Raw genomic sequence first — 21090 nt, 5'->3', positions numbered from 1 at the left:
AAAATTTATACAAAGATACAAACTACCAAACTAACTCAAGAGAAAATAGAAACTCTGTGTGGATCTATAATAAATAAAAATAATGAATTAGTAATAAGGAGATTTCATGCAAAGAAAATCCCAAACCCAGCTGTCTTCACTGGTGGTTTTTACCAACATAAAAAGTAGAATTAATACCAATTCTTCACAAATTCTTCCAACAAATAAAAAAGAATGAGCATTTTCCAATTCATTTTATATTCAATATTTCACCAATAGCAAAACACAAAACTATCACAAGAAAATAATACTACAGGTCAATATACCTTATAAATATAGATTCAAAAATCCCTGCTCCTACTACTAACAAACTGAACACAGCAAGATATAAAAAAATTATAAACCATGGCAAAGTCAGATTTATCCCAGTAATGAATTCTTGATTTAACATTTGAAATATAATCAAAGTAATATACCATATTAATAGAATAAAGGACAAAAACCACCATATGATTATCTCATTAGATGCAGAAAAAGCATTCAACAAAATTCAACAGCCTTTCATTACAGTGTTCACCAAACAAGGAATAGAAGGTAACTTCTTCAACTTGATAAAAAGCATCTATGGAAAATCAGAAGCTAACATTATACTTAGTGGTAAGGCCTGAAAGCTTTCCCCTAATATCAGGAACAAGACAAGGATGCCCATTGTCACCATTTCTACTCAGCAATTTATTGAGTGTTCTAGCCAAGGCAAACAGGCAAGACAGAAATAAAAGTGAAAATAAAAGCCATCCAGATTGGAAAGGAAGACATAAAACTTAACACCATGTGCAGATAACATCAACTAGTATATAAAAATCCTAAGGGATACACTAAAAATCTTTAGAGCTAATGAACAGGTTCAGTAAGGCTTCAGGTAGCAAGATAATATCCAAATAATAAATTGTATTTTTATATGGTAGCAATGACTAATCTGAAAATACAATTAAGACAACAATTCAGTTTATAATAGCATGAAAAAGAATAAAATACTTAGGAATAAATTTAACAAAGTACAAAACTTGTACACTGAAAATAACAAAACGCTGAAATTAAAGAAGATTTAGATCTTTATTTAGATCAATGCAAAGATATCCCATGTTTGTGTATTGAAAGACAATTTTAAGATGGCAACATTCTCCAATGTAATGTAGAGGTTCAGTGCAATCAGTACTAAAATCTCGTCTGCCTTTTGAAGAAATTGACAAGATAATCCCACAATTCATATAGAAATAAAAGGGGCCTAGAAAAAGTGAAACACACTTGAAAAAAAATATTTGAAATCATTTCCTGATTTCAAAAGTTAATATAAAGCTACAACAAATGACAGCTAAATGTAAGAGCTAAAACTATAAAACTCTTAAAAGAAAACACAGGCATAAAACCTTATGACCTTGGGTTAGGCTATGGTTTCTTAATATGGCACCAAAAGCATAAATGATAAAAAAAAAATAGATAAATTACAGAGCATCAAAATTAAAATCTTTTGTTCTGAAAACAATACAACGAAGAAAATGAAAATACAAGCCACAAATTGAGAGGAAATATTTGCAAATTAAATATATCAGAATATATAAAGGACAATTACAACTCAATAATAAAAAGATAAATTGGCCAATTTAAAAATAGGCTTTGGATAGACACTTCTCCAAGAAAATATACAAATGTGTAATAAACACATGAAAGATATTTAACATCATTAGCCATCAGGGGAAATGCATGTCAAGACCACAATGAGATAGTACTTCATACCCACTAGGATGGCTATAATCAAAAAACCAAAAACAAGTGTTGGTGAGGATACAGAGAAATGATAGCTCTCAAGTACTGAATGTGGGAATGTATAATAGCATAGTGTTTTGAAAAACATTCTGGCAATTTCTACAAAATGTTAAATATAGAGTTTCCTTATGACCCAGGAATTCTACTGCTAGGTATTTTTTCAATAAAAATGAAAACATACTTCCAAAAAAGCTTGTATACAAATTTTCATAGCAGCATTATTCATTATCATGAATAAAGTAAAAACCCCAAATCAAAACCACCTAAATACCCATCAAATGATTAAAGAAAATGTTGTATATCCATGCAACGGAGTGTTATTTGAAAATAAAAAGCAATAAAGTACTGATGTATTGATACTTTCTAAAACATGGATAAACCTTGAAAACATTATGCTAAGTGAAAGAAGTCATTCGTAAAAACCACATGCTGTATGATTCCATTTATATGAAATGTCCAGAATGGGAAAATTTATGGAGGCAGAAAGCAAATTAGTGCTTGCCTAGGGTAAGGTTGTATGTAAGGAGATTGGGACATTGGGGAAATATTGCTAACGGGTACCAGGTTTCTTTTTGGGATGATGGAAATGTTCTAACTTAGATTATGGTGATGGTCGCACAACTCTGCAAATATGCTAAAACCCATTAAGTTGTATACATAAGTGGGTCATATGTGTGGTATATGAATTATACCTTAATAAAGCTGTTTCAAAAAGGAGAGGGTAACTGAATTCCTGTTCTGGGATAAGAAATTACATCTGATGCTGCAAACATTTCTATTCTCCACTCCCTCTAGCTCTCCCCTCAAAACACTTCTTCACATCACTCATATATTTCATAAACATCGAATCAAGTATAATCTCAGCAAATATGTACTGATATTTACGGTGTTCAAGACAAGGTCCCAGGAGCTGAATACTTAGGACTCTTTCTAGTGCAGACAGAGCACAGGTTGATAAGGGGAAACGGGTCAGGAACAGCTAAGGGATTTATGACTGTTTTCTCCTTCTTTGACATTTATCCTCTCCTTAGGATTAGAGAATCAAGCCCCGGGGTCAATTAATACAAAACTGATGATTTGTATGATTTCTTGTCATTGGAGTAGAATCTAGAATGATAGATGTGGACAAAGGGGCAACAAAAGAAAAGCCTGCTTTTTGTTTATTCAAGCTCTGTTATAAAAATGCTTAGCCTAAAAGTTATTTCACAGTAAAACTTGCTTTATTCTTTCTCAAGAACAATGATAATAATGTAGTTTGTGAAAATGGTAGACTAACTTAAAAATTCACATTTTTTGGTGCATTTACCTTGTTCCAAACACACTTTGAAATATTTATATGAATTAACTAAAATATCACAGCTGCCCTGTGAGAGAGGTGTTATCATTATCACCATTTTGCAGTGGAAATTGAGGCACAGAGAGGTTAAGTCATTTTCTTACAGTCATATGATTAGTGAGTGGTAAAGCTGGCAAGTGACTTAGCAATGGGATGTCAGAGCCCAAATTCGCAGCCCCCTCGCTGTGCTGCCAGTCACTCAGCCCATCTCTGAAACTGGTATGCCCTTATCCTAGCTGCTGTAACCAGAAATCCATGAGCCATCCTCCGGTCCCTCCCCTTCCTCATTCCCCCTTAAATGATGCTATTGATTAGTATGTCCTGTGGATCCTACGTCCCAAATAGCACTCAAATATGGCTACTTCTTCCCATTTACTTTGTCACCGCACTGGTCCAAATCATCAGCCTCTCTGCTTCAGCCAAACGTGGTCTCCATGTTTTGCCCCTTTATACTCAAACCTTCCAAGCATCACCCAAAGTGATCATTTTAGAAATGTGAACCACATAATGTTACTTCCCTGCTCAAAACTTGCCAACTTCCTTCCTGTAGAATTTGAAGAAAAGTAAATCCTTTTTTATTATTTTTTAATGTTTATTTTTCAGAGAGAGAGAGAGAGGAGAGACAGAGACAGAGCTTGAGCGGGGAAGGGGCAGAGAGAGAGGGAGACACAGAATCAGAAGCAGGCTCTTGGCTTTGAGCTGTCAGCACAGAGCCCGACATGGGGCTCGAACCCACTAACCGTGAGATCATGACCTGAGATGAAGTCTGAGCTTAACTGACTGAGCCACCCAGGTGCCCAAGTGAATCCTTTTTTAATGGCTCAGAGTTGTGCATGAGCTACCATCTGCCTACTTCTCTGACATCATCCAATGTTACTCTTTCTTCACACCACAGTGGCCACATATGTAGTTCCCTTTCCGTCAAGCCAAGCTTTTGAGCAAGACAATCTCTTTCTTGCCTTTGTGCCCTTGCCCCAGCAACACCCTCCACTTGATGTTTCTCTTGCATGTAGGTCTACTCCCGGTTACCCTTGAACTCACCATGGCAGTATCTCTACAGAAGTGCACCCCCATTACCACTCTGTTTAAAGCAGCCCCACCTTCCCTCACCTAGTCACTGCCCATCATACCACACAGCCTCTGAAACTATCTGCTGGCTTACAGTTTGTGTCCCTCTGCTAGGATACAAGCTTCTTAGGTCAGGAGCTTAGTCTCAAAGACTATGGTGTCATTAGCACCTCTGATAGTGGAGGCATGTTGCAGGCATGCAGCACATATCTGTTGAATGAATGAATGAATGAATGAATGAATGAATACATGAAGTGTGGGAAATGCATGGTGGGACCCAAGCTTTCATCTCCTGTTCTAACAGTCATAGTGACTGGAGGTTCTTGGGAGAAGTGATGTGAAAGTACAAAATGGGATTGATTTTATATGGTCAATATATGAAATAAGAGGGTAAAAAGTATTACCAGCTCTATTTTTAGAGACATAGAATAAAGGAGTTTAATGTCTATCATCAAGCAAAAATGAAATACAAAAGAAAAAGAGAGGCTTCCCCAAGATTACAAAACAAAGCTCCATTATCTAATTCATATTTTAAGAAATAAACTCAAATTTGTAGGCTATTACAAGAAAAATTTGGAATATTTCCCTATTTCTCCTGTTTTTCTCCCCCCTTTTTTTTTCTTTGATACTACAGTAAATTTCTTTGCTTGGGTCTACTATTCCTATCCTTCTGAGCTTCAACCATCTTTGAATGTGTGGGAATCTATGGTAATTTATTCACAATTCGTTTTTTGATGCATCATAGCATTGCTTTTTAGAACCTTCTTAAAATTCTTAGGATTCACATCATTTTTTATATCAAGAGCCTATTCTGCATCTATAGGTACCCAGGCCATTTTGCTCTAATGAGGTGATGAGAAATGTATTTTAATTTTGGATTTCAAGTTTGGGGAGGATTATGGACCCTTTTAGAAGCCCAGAGAAGACTGTGGGATCCTGCATTCCCCGCCCCCCACCATAAAACACACACAGACACACATATGAACACACTGCATCCAATTTCAGTGGACCCTCTGAAGCCCACCTTTGGATCCCCTGCTTAGTACCTCGAAGAGCAATCTCAGCTCAGAGTAAATCCATATTGGTTAATCTCAGAGTCTGGGACAACAAAGCAGGGTTTAAAAGTAAAATTGGCCATATTTCTTGTACTTTTCTTCTTGTGGCATTGCCCAGAGGCTACACCCTTAGTGGGATTCCTGCCTTGGTCTGCCTTCTGCACTGCTCCAGAATAAGTTCTTTCTCCTGGTCACCACCTGGTTTTCTCTGACCCCAAGATTCATGAAAAGTATAAAATAAAGCAAGGCTTCCTATGGCTTCAGCAAATCATATGGTCATATGAACAGTGCCAGAACAATTGGTGACCTTGTCTTGGTTATGTTGCCTTCTCTGCACAAAGGAAGGGAAACTTCTATCATGCTTCCTTTTTAGTTCTCATGCTCCTCTGAGTTGATGGCCATTGGTGACCCACACTGCTACATGACATTTTTTTTTATTATTATTATTCTAAGGGTATGTATCACATTACAAAGGCAAAGACTTATAGATATAAATATTCTATGTGCCTATTGCCAAATGGTTCCTATTCTAAAAAAGGAGATTATTTGGAACTGTTCAATATCCTGAATGCTATTAACATCATCAGAATCCCAGTTCTGCTGTTTGCTGGCTATTTGGCCTTGGGCAATTACTTAACCTCTCTGAACCTTAATTACTTCAGCTAACAAACTACAAATCAAAAACCACACTGAGATATCACCTCACACCAGTCAGAGTGGCTAAAATGAACAACTCAGGTAACTTCAGATGCTGGTGAGGATGTGGAGAAATGGGAACCCTCTTGCACTGTTGGTGGGAATGCAAACTGGTGCAGCCACTCTGGAAAACAGTGTGGAGGTTCCTCAAAATATTAAAAATAGATCTACCCTATGACCCAGCAATAGCACGGCTAGGAATTTACCCCAGGGATACAGGAGTGCTGATGCATAGGGGCATGTGTACCCCAATATTTATAGCAGCACTTTCAACAATAGCCAAATTATGAAAAGAGCCCAAATATCCATCAACTGATGAATGGATAAAGAAGATGTGGTTTATATATACAATGGAATACTACTTGGCAATGAGAAAGACTGAAATCCTGCCATTTGCAGCAATGTGGATGGAACTGGAAAGTGCTGAGTGGAATAAGTCAGTCAGAGAAGGACAGATATCATATGTTTTCACTCATACGTGGATCTTGAAAAACTTAACAGAAGACCATGGGGAAGGGAAAGGGAAAAAAATGGTTACAGAGAGGGAGGGAGGAAAACCATAGGAGATTCTTAAATATAGAGAAGAAACTGAGGGTGGATGGGGTGTGGGGGAGAGGGGAAAATGGGTGATGGGCACTGAGGAGGGTGCTTGTTGCCCTGGGTGCAAGTGATGAGCTACGGAAATCTACCCCAAAAAGCAAGAGTCCACTTTACACACTGTATGTTAGCCAGTTTGACAATAAATTCTATATATATATATTAATAAACTATGGGATTGACTAAATGGTATCTATAATCTTTCCATCTATGAAATGCTAGAATTCTATTCCGGCCTGTAAATAATGCTTTATACTTGAGAAGAACTGATATATACTGCCTGCTTTAGGAAGTGTAAGTAGGTTCAACTCACAATACACCTTTGATAGATTGGTAGAGAGTGTGTGCAAAGCTGTGTTAAGAAGGATTCTGGGGGTCAACAGGGACTCAACAGGACAAGTGCTATGATCTATTAACAGTGTCGGTGTGGAGAAGAAAGGAAGAGTTTGGGCATGTGATGGTATTTGAATCTTCAGACTGGCTCATACGCACATATCTAACATTGCTCTTCACCCCTGCTTTTTAAAATTTGTAACACAGGGTCCAAAATCCTTTCAAAGTGGAGTAATTTGTAAGGAAATGCATCAAAATGTATCTGCTTCCTTTTTCCTGTTCCTTTAACATCTCTTAATCACTGCTGGTATAGCTTGGCTGAATAAAAAAGCAAAACCTTTAGTAGTTGAGACTTCAGAAGGAAATTTCTTGCTTGTTCCTTACACTTGATATTTCTTATAGAAGGAGCTGTGAACTGTAACTTCCTATCTAGTTAGCAAATGTCCTTCTATCAGTTCTGAGAATGGGTAGGGCTGTCAGTGAGGTATTTGTTTGCAACCGTGTTCACTTCTTGCTTCTGTCAAACTCATCCATAGCGTGGAACTCCAGCAGAAATCCTTGAATAAAAATCAATGTCCTGGAGAGAAGCCAGAGGAGCTGGACTCAGGAGCCATCTATCACTGCCACAGCAACTCCAAGGCCACAGAGAACAGAGCAAACGAGCAAGTCTATGCCAAGTGGAAACTCTGTGCTGCTTCAGGAATATGCTTCGTTTTCATGATTGCAGAGGCCGTGGGTGAGTATTATTCAAAAAGACTTCTCTGATTAAACTAGCAAACAGACAAAACCCCACATCATTGCAGGAGGGTTACGTAAGTTCTTCTTTTAAAGAAAGATTTCATATTTTCTGTAAGTATGGAGTAACAATATGCTCATTGTAGATAAGTTGGAAAATATTAAGAAACAAAATAAAATTCATTACCATCCCACATTTGAGTACTAACCTCTAATAACATTGTGGAGTATTTTTATACAATATATTTTTCTATTCATAACTCGGTTTTTAAAATATAACTGAGGGCATACTGAATGCTTTTGACCATGCCATCAAATATCCTTCAAAAACATTTTTATGCCTGAACAATATTCTATAATATGCTCCACTGTAATTTACATAACCATGTCTCTATTGTTAGAAATTTAAGGAGTTTTTTTTTTCCCCCCTGCTATGAACAATGCTGCAATGAAAACTCGTGAATAAAACTCCGCCTGCCTCTCTGGTTAATCCCTTGAAAGAGATTCCTAAAAGTGGAAAAATTGATTGAAGGATATAAATATTTTTATTACTTCTTGATTCATACTGCCAAACTGCTACCCAGAAAGCTTAAAACAATTCACATGTCTGCCTGCTGTACATGAGCATTACTGTCCAAATCTTTATCAAAACTTATTTTAATCTTTTATTTATTTTTTTAAGCTTATTTATTTACTTTGAGAGAGAGAGAGAGCACAAGCTGAGGAGGAGTAGAGAGAGGGAGAGAGGGAGAGAGAAAGAGAGAGAGAGAGAGAGAGAGAATATGAGAGTCCCAAGCAGGCTCCACACTGCCAATGTGAAGCCCAATGTAGGGATCGAACTCACAAACTATAAGGTCATGACCTGAGCTGAAACCAAGAGTCTGATGCTTCACCGACTGAGCCACCCAGGTGCCCCTTAATCTTTCATTTATTTATTTTTTAAAGTTTATTTATTTTGAGGGGAGGGGGGAGGAGGAGAGAACATGCAGTAGCAGGGTTGGGGCATACAGAAAGGGAGAGAGAACCCCAAGCAGGCTCTGTGCTGTCAGCGTGGAGCCTGACATGGGGCTCAATCCTGTGAACCGTGAGATCATGACCTGAGCCAAAATGGGGTTGGATGCTTAACTGACTGAGCCACCCTGGTTCCCCATATGTTAATCTTTTAAAAATCTTTATTCATGTATAGGTGAATATGCTTTATTTTAATATTCATTTCTTTGTTACTGTTAGAATATTTTTGCAAGCTTATTAGTAATCTGTATTTCACTTTGTTGATGCATTTCCTGCTTGCCTCTTAATGTCTCCTGATCATTTGTTTTTTAGATAATTTATAATGTTCTGTTCTGATCTCTGAGAGCTCTTTATACTGTTAGGATATTGAAATTTTTATACTTGTTGTAAGTACTTTTCTAGTTTTTCATTTACTTTTTAGTTTTTGGTTTGATGTGGGTAAGTTTTAATGTTTTATATATGTAATTGTATGAAACATTCCATTTTGAGCTGATTTCTTTTATTGCTCTCCCTACTTTAGTGCTTTGGTTCCTGCCTACTGAGAAGACAAATACCATTTTGTTGTTCAATTTTTTGCATGTAATTTCAAATTATTTTGTGAGATTAAATATTCTCTAAGGACTAAAGATTCTTTTTCTAAATAGTTAACAAAGTTTTCAGCATTATTTATAGAATAATCACTCCTTCCATTGATTTTTGATGTTTTTTTCATCACATCAATATTTTATAAAGAACAGGGTTTGGTTCTAAGGTGGGTTTCATCAATCTGTATTGCTATTCTCTGTTAGTAGTAACATATTTAATTAATGTACATTTATATGTTATAATATCTGTTCTTTCCTTATTATTCCTTGCTTAATAGAAAAAAGGAAAAGGCTACTTATTTCTGTTTATTATTCTAATTGAACACAAGAACCATTGTATTCTGTTCCCTCCAAAATCAAATTATGATTTTACTGGTATGTAAGTTGATTTGGAAACAAAGATCTTTTAAAAATACTCAGTTTTCTCTTCTAGGAACATGGCGTTTCTCCATTTATCCAAATACTCTATGTCTCTCATCAATATCTTGCAATTTTAGTTAGTTTGCTTATTTGTTTGTTATAGTACAGGGACAGCCTATTTCTTGCTAAGGTTATTTACATGTGTTTGTTTTATTATATTTCTCTTTTTTTTCAATAATAAAAATATGTTTCATATTTTTACCATGTTAAATAATATCTTATGCTAAATCAAATCTTATGTTCAACGAGTTAACTGTTAAGTGAAATGCTTCCTGAGAGGTTAAGTATTTTCACTATGTTAATGAAGTGGGGTTTTTTCCCCTTAGTTTTTAAATGATAAACAAATAATCAAGGATGCTTGTTGACTTTTGTCAAGTACCTTTTCTTTTAAACATATTCTGTTAAAAAATTTTTTGACACATTGCTGGTGTGTGTTATATTCAGAGATTTCCTAATATAGTACAATCTCTGCATTTCTGGCATTATGATGATAATAACTAATACTTATTTAATGCTTACTATGTGCCAGAAACTGTGATGAATGCTTTCCATCGTGTTACTTTACTTAATCCTGTTGAAATCCCTGAGAGGTAGGTCTATTATTATTTGCACTATGTAGATGAGGAACCTGAAACACAGAGAGTAAAGGTCTCTACTGGAGTACCACAGCTCGTAAATAAGTGGGCAGGCAGTCTGAATTCTGGGGCTCATGTTCATAGGCTCTCATTACAGTGCCACTCAAATGGACTGTGGTGGACCATTCTTTCAACGCATTGCTCAATCTGGGCCACTCATATTATCCTTAGGATTTTTTTTATCTTTATTGATAATTGAAATTTAACTATAGTTTTCTGTTATGGGGCTATTTTTCTAAGTTTTTGAATTAGAGTTACACATATGAAAATGAAAAGTTTAGTTTTAATGACACTTTTTATAAGAAAATGGAAACCATTTTTGTAACATTGTAACTATCTCTTCCTTTTTAAGAACTACCTGGTAAGTTGTCTAGCTTTGGAGACTTTCTTGGAAATAATTTTTAACATATGTTTGTTTGCTTCTTCCTCATTTATTGATGTACTCAAAATTTCTACTTCATGAGTAAGTTTGGGTCATTTGTGTTTTCCAAAGCCAGCCATCTCAATGAAATTTTCCAACTTATTATCATACAATGGAACATGACAGTTTAATACTAAAACTCTCTAACTTATTCTACTTTCTCATTTTAATATTGTTTAAATATTTTCTTTTCCTTGATTTAACTTGGTAGATGTCTAATTTATTGATATATCTATTTATCGAATATATTATTATCTAAATTTTTCTTTTATTTTTAATTCATAATTTTGCCTTTAAAAATATTTGTTACTTACTCCATCTTTCTTCAAGGTTGTAGTCTTATTGCATGTTTTAGTATCTTGAGTTATATCCTTCTCTGATTATTTTTATCCCATATTTTTATTAATAATAAAATTATGTTTAGCTATGCACTTAGTCTAAAAGTTTTGACTTTATTATTTATTTGACTTAATATTTATTTATTTTAAATTATTTGAATTTATATATTATTTTTGAGTTTATTTTATTTTTTAATGTAAAAGGAATACCAGAAACTACCTGGCATATAGTATCATAAGCTATGACTACCCTATTACCACTATTACCGTTATACTGTTACTAATTTTATGCCTTCATTTTCTATTACACAAAAGGTGGGCCAAATTAGTAATTATTTGGCACTGGAAGAAAACAGAACTTGCTAACTTTTTTTGTTTCTTGTTTTTCTCATTTTGTTTGTTTTTTGTCTTTTGCACTATCATAGATAGCAATCAGAATTAATTGGTTTCTTTTGTCTGCTTTTTGCATTTATATTTTTTTATATATTTTTTACATGAAATTTATTGTCAAATTGGTTTCCATACAACACCGAGTGCTAATCCCAACAGGTGCCCTCCTCAATGCCCATCACCCACCCTCCCCTCCCTCCCAACCCCCATCAACCCTCAGTTTATTTTCAGTCTTTAAGAGTCACTTATGGTTTGCCTCCCTGCCTCTCTAACTTTTTTTTTTCCCTGTCCCCTCCCCCATGGTCTTCTGTTAAGTTTCTTAGGAACCACATAAGAGTGAAAACATATGGTATCTGTCTTTCTCTGTATGACTTAATTCACTTAGCACAACACTCTCCAGTTCCATCCACGTTGCTACAAAAGGCCATATTTCATTCTTTCTCATTGTCAAGTAGTATTCCAGTGTATATATAAACCACAACTTCTTTATCCATTCATCAGTTGATGGACATTTAGGCTCTTTCCATAATTTGGCTATTGTTGAGAGTGCTGCTATAAACATTGGGGTACAAGTGCCCCTATGCACTAGCAGTCCTGTATCCCTGGGGTAAATTCCTAGCCGTGCTATTCCTGGGTCATAGGGTAGGTCTATTTTTAATTTTCTGAGGAACCTCCACACTGTTTTCCAGAGTGGCTGCACCAATTTGCATTCCCACCAACAGTGCAAGAGGGTTCCCGTTTCTCCACATCCTTTCCAACACCTATTGTCTCCTGTTTTGTTCATTTTAGCCACTCTGACTGGCGTGAGGTGATATCCGAGTGTGGTTTTGATTTGTATTTCCCTGATTAGGAGTGATGTTGAGCATCTTTTCATGTGCCTGTTGGCCATCTGGATGTCTTCTTTGGAAAAGTGTCTATTCATGCCTTCTGCCCATTTCTTCACCGGATTATTCGTTTTTTGGGTGTGGAGTTTGGTGAGTTGTTATAGATTTTGGATACTACCCCTTTATCCGATATGTCATTTGCAAATATCTTTTCCCATTCTGTCAGTTGCCTTTTAGTTTTGTTGATTGTTTCCTTTGCAGTGTATAAGCTTTTTATCTTCATGAGGTCCCAATAGTTCATTTTTTGCTTTTATTCCCTTGCCTTTGGAGATGTGTCAAGTAAGAAATTGCTGTGGCTGAGGTCAGAGAGGTCTTTTCCTGCTTTCTCCTCTAAGGTTTTGATGGTTTCCTATCTCACATTCAGGTCCTTCAACCATTTTGAGTTTATTTTTGTGAATTGTGCAAGAAAGTGGTCTGGTTTCATCCTTCTGCATGTTGCTGTCCAGTTCTCCCAGCACCATTTGTTAAAGAGACTGTCTTTTTTCCATTGGATGTTCTTTCCTGCTTTGTCAAAGATTAGTTGGGCATACTTTTGTGGGTCTAGTTCTGGGGTTTCTATTCTATTCTATTGGTCTATGTGTCTGTTTTTGTGCCAATACCATGCTATCTTGATGATTACAGCTTTGTAGTAGAAGCTAAAGTCTGGGATTGTGATGCTTCCCACTTTGGTCTTCTTCTTCAATATTACTTTGGCTATTCGAAGTCTTTTGTGGTTCCATACAAATTTTAGGATTGCTTGTTCTAGTTTCAAGAAGAATGCTGGTGCCATTTTGACTGGGATTGCATTGAATGTGTAGATAGCTTTGGGTAGTATTGACATTTAAACCATATGTATTTTTCCAATCCATGAGCATGGAATGTTTTTCCATTTCTTTGTATCTTCTTCAATTTCCTTCATAAGCTTTCTATAGTTTTCAGCATACAGATCTTTGACATCTTTGGTTAGGTTTATTCCTAGGTATTTTATGCTTCTTGGTGCAATTGTGAATGGGATCCGTTTCTTTATTTGTCTTTCTGTTGCTTCATTATTAGTGTATAAGAATGCAACTGATTTCTATACATTGATTTTGTATCCTGCGACTTTGCTGAATTCATGTATCAGTTCTAGCAGACTTTCGGTGGAGTCTATCAGGTTTTCCAAGTATAATATTATGTCTTCTGCAAAAAATGAAGGCTTGACTTCATCTTTGCCAATTTTGATGCCTTTCATTTCCTTCTGTTGTCTGACTCCTGATGCTAGAACTTCCAACACTATGCTAAACAACAGCGGTGAAAGTGGACATCCCTGTTGTGTTCCTGATCTCAGGGAAAAAGCTCTCAGTTTTTCCCCATTGAGGATGATGTTAGCTGTGGGCTTTTCATAAATGCCTTTTATGATGTTTAAGTATGTTCCTTCTATCCCAACTTTCTTGAGGGTTCTTATTAAGAAAGGATGCTGAATTTTGTCAAATCCTTTTTCTGCATCAACTGACAGGATCATATGGTTCTTATCTTTTTTATTAATGTGATGTATCACATAGATTGATTTGTGAATGTTGAACCATCCCTGCAGCCCAGGAATGAATCCCACTTGATCATGGTGAATAATTCTTTTCATATGCTGTTGAATTCGATTTGCTATTATCTTGTTGAGAATTTTTGCATCCATATTCATCAGGGATATTGCCCTGTAGTTCTGTTTTTTTGCTGGGTTTCTGTCTGGTTTAGGAATCAAAGTAATGCTGGCTTCATAGAATGAGTCTGGAAGTTTTCCTTCCCTTTCTATTTTTTGGAACAGCTTGAGAAGGATAGGTATTATCTCTGCTTTAAATATCTGGTAGAATTCCCCAGAGAAGTCATCTGGGCCTGGACTCTTATTTGTTGGGAGATTTTTGATAACTGATTCAATTTCATCACTGGTTATGGGTCTGTTCAAATTTTCTATTTCTTCCTGTTTGAATTTTGGAGGTGTGTGAGTGCTTAGGAATTTGTCTATTTCTTCCACGTTGTCCAGTTTGTTGGCATATAATTTTTCATAGTATTCCCTGATAATTGCTTGTATTTCTGAGGGATTGGTTGTAATAATTCCATTTTCATTCATGATTTTATCTATTTGGGTCATCTCCCTTTTCTTTTTGAGAAGCCTGGCTAGAGGTTTATCAATTTTATTTATTTTTTCAAAAAACCAACTCTTGGTTTCATTGATCTGCTCTATAGTTTTTTTTAGATTCTATATTGTTTATTTCTGCTCTGATCTTTATTATTTCTCTTCTTCTGCTGGGTTTGGGGTGTCTTTGTTGTTCTGCTTCTATTTCCTTTAGGTGTGCTGTTAGATTTTGTATTTGGGATTTTTCTTGTTTCTTGAGATAGGCCTGGATTGCAATGTATTTTCCTCTCAGGACTGCCTTCGCTGCATCCCAAAGCGTTTGGATTGTTGTATTCTCATTTTCGTTTGTTTCCACATATTTTTAAATTTCTTCTCTAATTGCCCGGTTGACCCATTCATTCTTTACTAGGGTGTTCTTTAACCTCCATGCTTTTGGAGGTTTTCCAGACGTTTTCCTGTGGTTGATTTCAAGCTTCATAGCATTGTGGTCTGAAAGTGTGCATGGTATGATCTCAATTCTTGTATACTTATGAAGGGCTGTTTTGTGACCCAGTATATGATCTATCTTGGAGAATGTTCCATGTGCACTCGAGAAGAAAGTATATTCTGTTGCTTTGGGATGCAGAGTTCTAAATATATCTGTCAAGTCCATCTGATCCAATGTATCATTCAGGGCCCTTGTTTCTTTATTGACTATGTGTCTAGATGATCTATCCATTGTTGTAGGTGGAGTATTAAAGTCCCCTGCAATTACCACATTCTTATCAATAAGGTTGCTTATGTTTGTAATTCATTGTTTTAAATATTTGGGGGCTTCCGTATTTGGTGCATAGATATTTATAATTGTTAGCTCTTCCTGATGGATAGACCGTATAATTATTATATAATGCCCTTCTTCATCTCTTGTTACAGCTTTTAACTTAAAGTCTAGTTTCTCTGATATAAGTATGGCTACTTCAGCTTTCTCTTGACTTCCAGTAGTATGATAGATAGTTCTCCATCCCCTCACTTTCAATCTGAAGGTGTCCTCAGGTCTAAAATCAGTCTCTTGTAGACAGCAAATAGATGGGTCTTGTTTTTTTATCCATTCTGATACAATATGTCTTTTGGTTGGAGCATTTAGTCCATTTACGTTCAGTGCTATTATAGAAAGATATGGGTTTAGAGTCATTGTGATATCTGCAGGTTTCATGCTTGTAGTGGTATCTCTGGTACTTTGTGGTCCTTGCAACATTTCACTCACAGAGTCCCCCTTAGGATCTCTTGTAGGGCTGGTTTAGTGGTGATGAATTCCTTCAGTTTTTGTTTGTTTGGGAAAACATTTATCTCTCCTTCTATTCTGAATGACAGACTTGCTGGATAAAGGATTCTCGACTGCATATTTTTTCTGTTCATCACATTGAAGATGTCCTGCCATTCCTTTCTGGCCTGCCAAGTTTCAGTAGATAGGTCTGCTACTACCCTTATGTGTCTACCTTTGTTAAGTCAGGGCCTGTTTATCCCTAGCTGCTTTCAGAATTCCCTCTTTATCCTTGTATTTTGCCAGTTTCACTATGATATGTGGTGCAGAAAATCAATTCAAGTTACGTCTGAAGGGAGTTCTCTGTGCCTCTTGGATTTCAATGCCTTTTTCCTTCCCCAGATCAGGGAAGTTCTCAGCCATGATTTGTTCAAGTATACCTTCAGCCCCTTTCTCTTGCTCTCTGTTTGATTGCATCACTTAGTTCTCTAATTCCCCCCTCATACTCCTGGATAGTTTTTATCTCTCTTTTTCTTTTTCTCAGCTTCCTCTTTTTCCATAATTTTATCCTCTAATTCACCTATTATTTCCTTTGCCTCTTCAATCCATGCTATGGCCACCACGATTTTATTTTGCACCTCATTTATAGCATTTTTTAGCTCCTCGTGACTATTTCTTAGTCCCTTGATCTCTGTAGCAATAGATTCTCTGCTGTCCTCTATGCTTTTTTTTTGATTCCCAGCAATTAATTTTTTGACTATTATTCTAAATTCTTGTTCTGTTATATTGCTTGTATCATTTTTGATCAATTCATTAGCTGTCACTACTTCCTGGAGTTTCTTTTGAGAATTCTTCCGTTTTGTCATTTTGGGTAGTCCCTGCAGTAGCTCCAAACTGCAGGGAGCTTCCCCTGTGCTGTCCAGAGTAACTTGTGTTGGTGGGTGGGGATGCAGTCAGACTCAATGTCTGCCCCCAGCCCACCACTGGGGCCACAGTCAGACTGGTGTGTACCTTATCTTCCCATCTCCCAGAGGCAGGACTCACTGTGGAGTGGTGTGGCCCCTGTCTGGGCTACTTGCCCACTGCCAGGCTTGTGGTGCTGCTTCAATGGGATCTGGCCAAGGGCGTATTAGCTGGGGTGGATCCGCAAGGTGCACAGGGGCAGGAGGGGTAGGCTTAGCTTGCTTTGCTGTTGGTGGTCCTCTGGGGGAGGGGCCCTGCAGCACCAGGAGGGAGGAAGGCCTGTCTGAGGGATGGATCCACAGAAGCACAGTGTTGGGCGTTTGCGGGGTGCAAGCAAGTTCGGTGACGGGAACTGGTTCCCTTTGGAATTTTGGCTGGGGGATGGAAGAGGGAGATGGCACTTACCAGTGCCTTTGTTCCCCCTTGAGCTCAGTTCTGTCTCCCGGGGCTCATCCTCTCACCCTCCCTGCTCTCCGAGAGCAGAGCTGTTGACTTGTAACATTCCAGATGTTAAGTTCTGCTGGCTGTCAGAACACACTCTGTCCGGCCCCTCAGCTTTTGCAAGCCAGACTTGTGTGCTCTGCCTTGCCAGACAGGCTGCCCCTCCACCACCCCAGCACCCTCCAGCCAGTCCGTGTAGCGCACACCACCTCTCCGCCCTTCCTACCCTCTTCCATGGGCCTCTTGTCTATGCTTGGCTCCACAGAGTCCGTTCTGCTAGTCTTCTGGCAGTTTTCTGGGTTATTCAGGCAGATGTGGGTGGAATCTAAGCGATCAGCAGGATGAGGTGAGCCCAGCGTCCTCCTACATCACCATCATCTCTCTCTCCCCCCAGAATTAGTTGGTTTCTTAAACCTATGGAGTCTAATGGCTTGTGTACTTGTATTCAGACTTTTATTTATTTTTTAAATGTTTATTTATTTTTCAGGGAGAGAGAGAGAGAGAACATGCACAGGTCAGAGAGGAGCAGAAAGACAACAGAACAGAGGATCTAATGTGGGCTCTGTGTTGACAAAAGAGAGCCGACATGGGGCTTGGACTCAGGAACCATGAGATCATGACCTGAGCTGAAGTCGGACCAAATGAGCCACCCAGGCACCACTTTTTTTTCTCTGACTTTTTTGTTTTGTTTTGTTTTTCATTTATTTATTTTGAGAGAGAGAGAGAGAGAGAGAGTGTGCATGAGTGGGTAGGGGCAGAGAGAAAGGGAGAGAGAGAATCCCAAGCAGGCTCCATGCTTTCAGCACAGTGCACCACTCAGAGCTTGAACTCATGAACCATGAGACCATGACCTGAGCTGAAATCAAGAGTTGCATGCTTACCCGACTGAGCCACTAAGGCATCCCTTTTTCAGACTTTTATACTTTTGAAAACTGGAAAAGAACTTCAACTCATCCAGTCCAAGACAAATCCAGGGTTGGCAAATATTTTTCTAGTCAAAGATTATAAAATTAATTGACACCACACAATTTCTAGACCCACAATAAGCCTTTTGAAGGAACCAACTTAATAGCTTGATGAGGTTGCAAAGAATTTACTTTTATTTATTTTTTTCAATATATGAAATTTATTGTCAAATTGGTTTCCATACAACACCCAGTGCTCATCCTAAAAGGTGCCCTCCTCAATACCCATCACCCACCCTCCCCTCCCTCCCGCCCCCCATCAACCCTCAGTTTGTTCTCAGTTTTTAACAGTCTCTTAAGCTTTGGCTCTCTCCCACTCTAACCTCTTTTTTTTTTTTTTCCTTCCCCCCCCCCATGGTCTTCTGTTAAGTTTCTTAGGAACCACATAAGAGTGAAAACATATGGTATCTGTCTTTCTCTGTATGGCTTATTTCACTTAGCATCACACTCTCCAGTTCCATCCACGTTGCTACAAAAGGCCATATTTCATTCTTTCTCATTGCCACGTAGTATTCCATTGTGTATATAAACCACAATTTCTTTATCCATTCATCAGTTGATGGATATTTAGGCTCTTTCCACAATTTGGCTATTGTTGTGAGTGCTGCTATAAACATTGGGGTACAAGTGCCCCTATGCATCAGTACTCCTGTATCCCTTGGGTAAATTCCTAGCAGTGCTATTGCTGGGTCATAGGGTAGGTCTATTTTTAATTTTCTGAGGAACCTCCACACTGCTTTCCAGAGTGGCTGCACCAATTTGCATTCCCACCAACAGTGCAAGAGGGTTCCCTATTCTCCACATCCTCTCCAGCATCTATAGTCTCCTGATTTGTTCATTTTGGCCACTCTGACTGGCGTGAGGTGATATCTGAGTGTGGTTTTGATTTGTATTTCCCTGATAAGGAGCGACGTTGAACATCTTTTCATGTGCCTGTTGGCCATCCGGATGTCTTCTTTAGAGAAGTGTCTATTCTTATTTTCTGCCCATTTCTTCACTGGGTTATTTGTTTTTCGGGTGTGGAGTTTGGTGAGCTCTTTATAGATTTTGGATACTAGCCCTTTGTCTGATATGTCATTTGCAAATATCTTTTCCCATTCTGTTGGTTGCCTTTTAGTTTTGTTGGTTGTTTCCTTTGCTGTGCAGAAGCTTTTTATCTTCATAAGGTCCCAGTAATTCATTTTTGCTTTTAATTCCCTTGCCTTTGGGGATGTGTCGAGTAAGAGATTGCTACGGCTGAGGTCAGAGAGGTCTTTTCCTGCTTTCTCCTCTAGGGTTTTGATGGTTTCCTGTCTCACATTCAGGTCCTTTATCCATTTTGAATTTATTTTTGTGAATGGTGTGAGAAAGTGGTCTAGTTTCAACCTTCTGCATGTTGCTGTCCAGTTCTCCCAGCACCATTTGTTAAAGAGGCTGTCTTTTTTCCATTGGATGTTCTTTCCTGCTTTCTCAAAGATGAGTTGGCCATACGTTTGTGGGTCTAGTTCTGGGGTTTCTATTCTATTCCACTGGTCTATGTTTCTGTTTTTGTGCCAATACCATGCTGTCTTGATGATTATAGCTTTGTAGTAGAGGCTAAAGTCTGGGATTGTGATGCCTCCTGCTTTGGTCTTCTTCTTCAAAATTACTTTGGCTATTCGTGGCCTTTTGTGGTTCCATATGAATTTTAGGATTGCTTGTTCTAGTTTTGAGAAGAATGCTGGTGCAATTTTGATTGGGATTGCATTGAATGTGTAGATAGCTTTGGGTAGTATTGACATTTTGACAATATTTATTGCAAAGAATTTACTTTTAGTAGTTCCAATTAGAAAATTCACTTGGAAAAGCCACTGACACTCATGTCAGATGTGTATTCTTTTTTAATTATTCAAATTCATAAGATCATGGACAATACTCTGTTGCCCATGTAAGAGATGGACAAAATGGAAAATCTAAAAAACAGAATCCATTCAAAATGTGATTGGAGGGGCACCTGGATGGCTCAGTCGGTTGAATGAGACTCTTGATTTCGGCCTGGGTCATGATCCCAGAGTTGTGGGGTTTAGCCCCACGTCGGGCTCTGTGTTGACAGTGCAGAGCCTGCTTGCGATTCTCTCTTTCCCTCTCCCTTTCCCTCACCTCAAATGCATAGGTGCTCTCTCTCTCTATTTCAAAATAAATAAACTTTTAAAAGTGTGATTTTAAAAGGTGATGTTCTGGAAATTCATAGCTTTCCAGATAAAGTACTGACACCACCCCATGCAAACACAATTCAGTTAGATAAACTGGCTCATTTTCTCCATTACTTTCTTCCTCTGCTTTCCCCTGAATCCAGGTAGATGGTGAAAACAGATGGCATCTTCTTCCCAGTATGTCTAATCAACAGTCTGAAATGAGATGGTCTCCCATTCATAAAACTCACTTTTCTCCTCATACCTTTCCTATGCCCTGGCATTCTGCTTTAAAATGACATATTTCTAGGAGAGGAGGGAAGAAAAATTATTCACTTGGAGTGAACAAATCAATCTCCCTCTTCCCTCTCATTCTTAATAATTAATTCATCTATGAGTTCTAATCTGGATGTTGTCAGTAAAGGAATTAAATGGATACTCACAGAATCATTTGGAGTTTAAGCTGCATTTATTTTAGGTTGATTTTCCTAAAACATTGCTCTCATCATGTTAATTCTGTCTCCAAAATTCTTTAGTGGCTCCTTCTTGCCTAATTCAGTGCTTCACACCCTTCTCCCCATCCTGGCAAGCACAGGAAATTTTACTGATGACTGGGGGTACACCCACAAGGGTGTTGTAGCAGGAAGAGGCTGCTTCAGAGGCTTCCTCTGTGCTAGGTCCCACTTGGCTGCCCCATGTGAAAAGAGATCGGTATGTTCGAAAGCTCTGGCACCCTGGACAAAATGAAAAATTCTTTGACTTTCAAGTCATTACACCATGTGGCTGCCAAACTGACTATTAATCCTTTACTGCTTCACTACATGACTCTTCTGTTTCAGCTGTTTATTCATCCTATGCAAAATAATCGTGGCACCTTGAAGTCTCTGTAGCTTTTGCTTATGTCTTTTTATCTGAATGGAAAAGGCCTCTCCTCATGCC

The 21090-nt window shown here is 37.8% G+C and overlaps 1 protein-coding gene across 1 annotated transcript in view; it reads left to right on the top strand.

Annotated features, from left to right (window-relative positions):
* The window catches only part of SLC30A8 (solute carrier family 30 member 8), a 48956-nt gene that overhangs the window by 5476 nt on the left and 22390 nt on the right, over positions 1–21090 (top strand). The window contains exon 2 of the mRNA XM_045456270.1: positions 7425–7624. Coding sequence (XP_045312226.1) covers positions 7425–7624 — 200 coding nt within the window. The remainder of the gene's footprint in view (positions 1–7424; positions 7625–21090) is intronic.

Source organism: Leopardus geoffroyi, chromosome C3 (assembly GCF_018350155.1).
Source record: "Leopardus geoffroyi isolate Oge1 chromosome C3, O.geoffroyi_Oge1_pat1.0, whole genome shotgun sequence".
Taxonomy (NCBI): Eukaryota; Metazoa; Chordata; class Mammalia; order Carnivora; family Felidae; genus Leopardus; species Leopardus geoffroyi.
The sequence above is the reverse complement of the archived record's forward strand: the minus strand, read 5'-3'. Positions and strand labels throughout refer to the sequence as shown.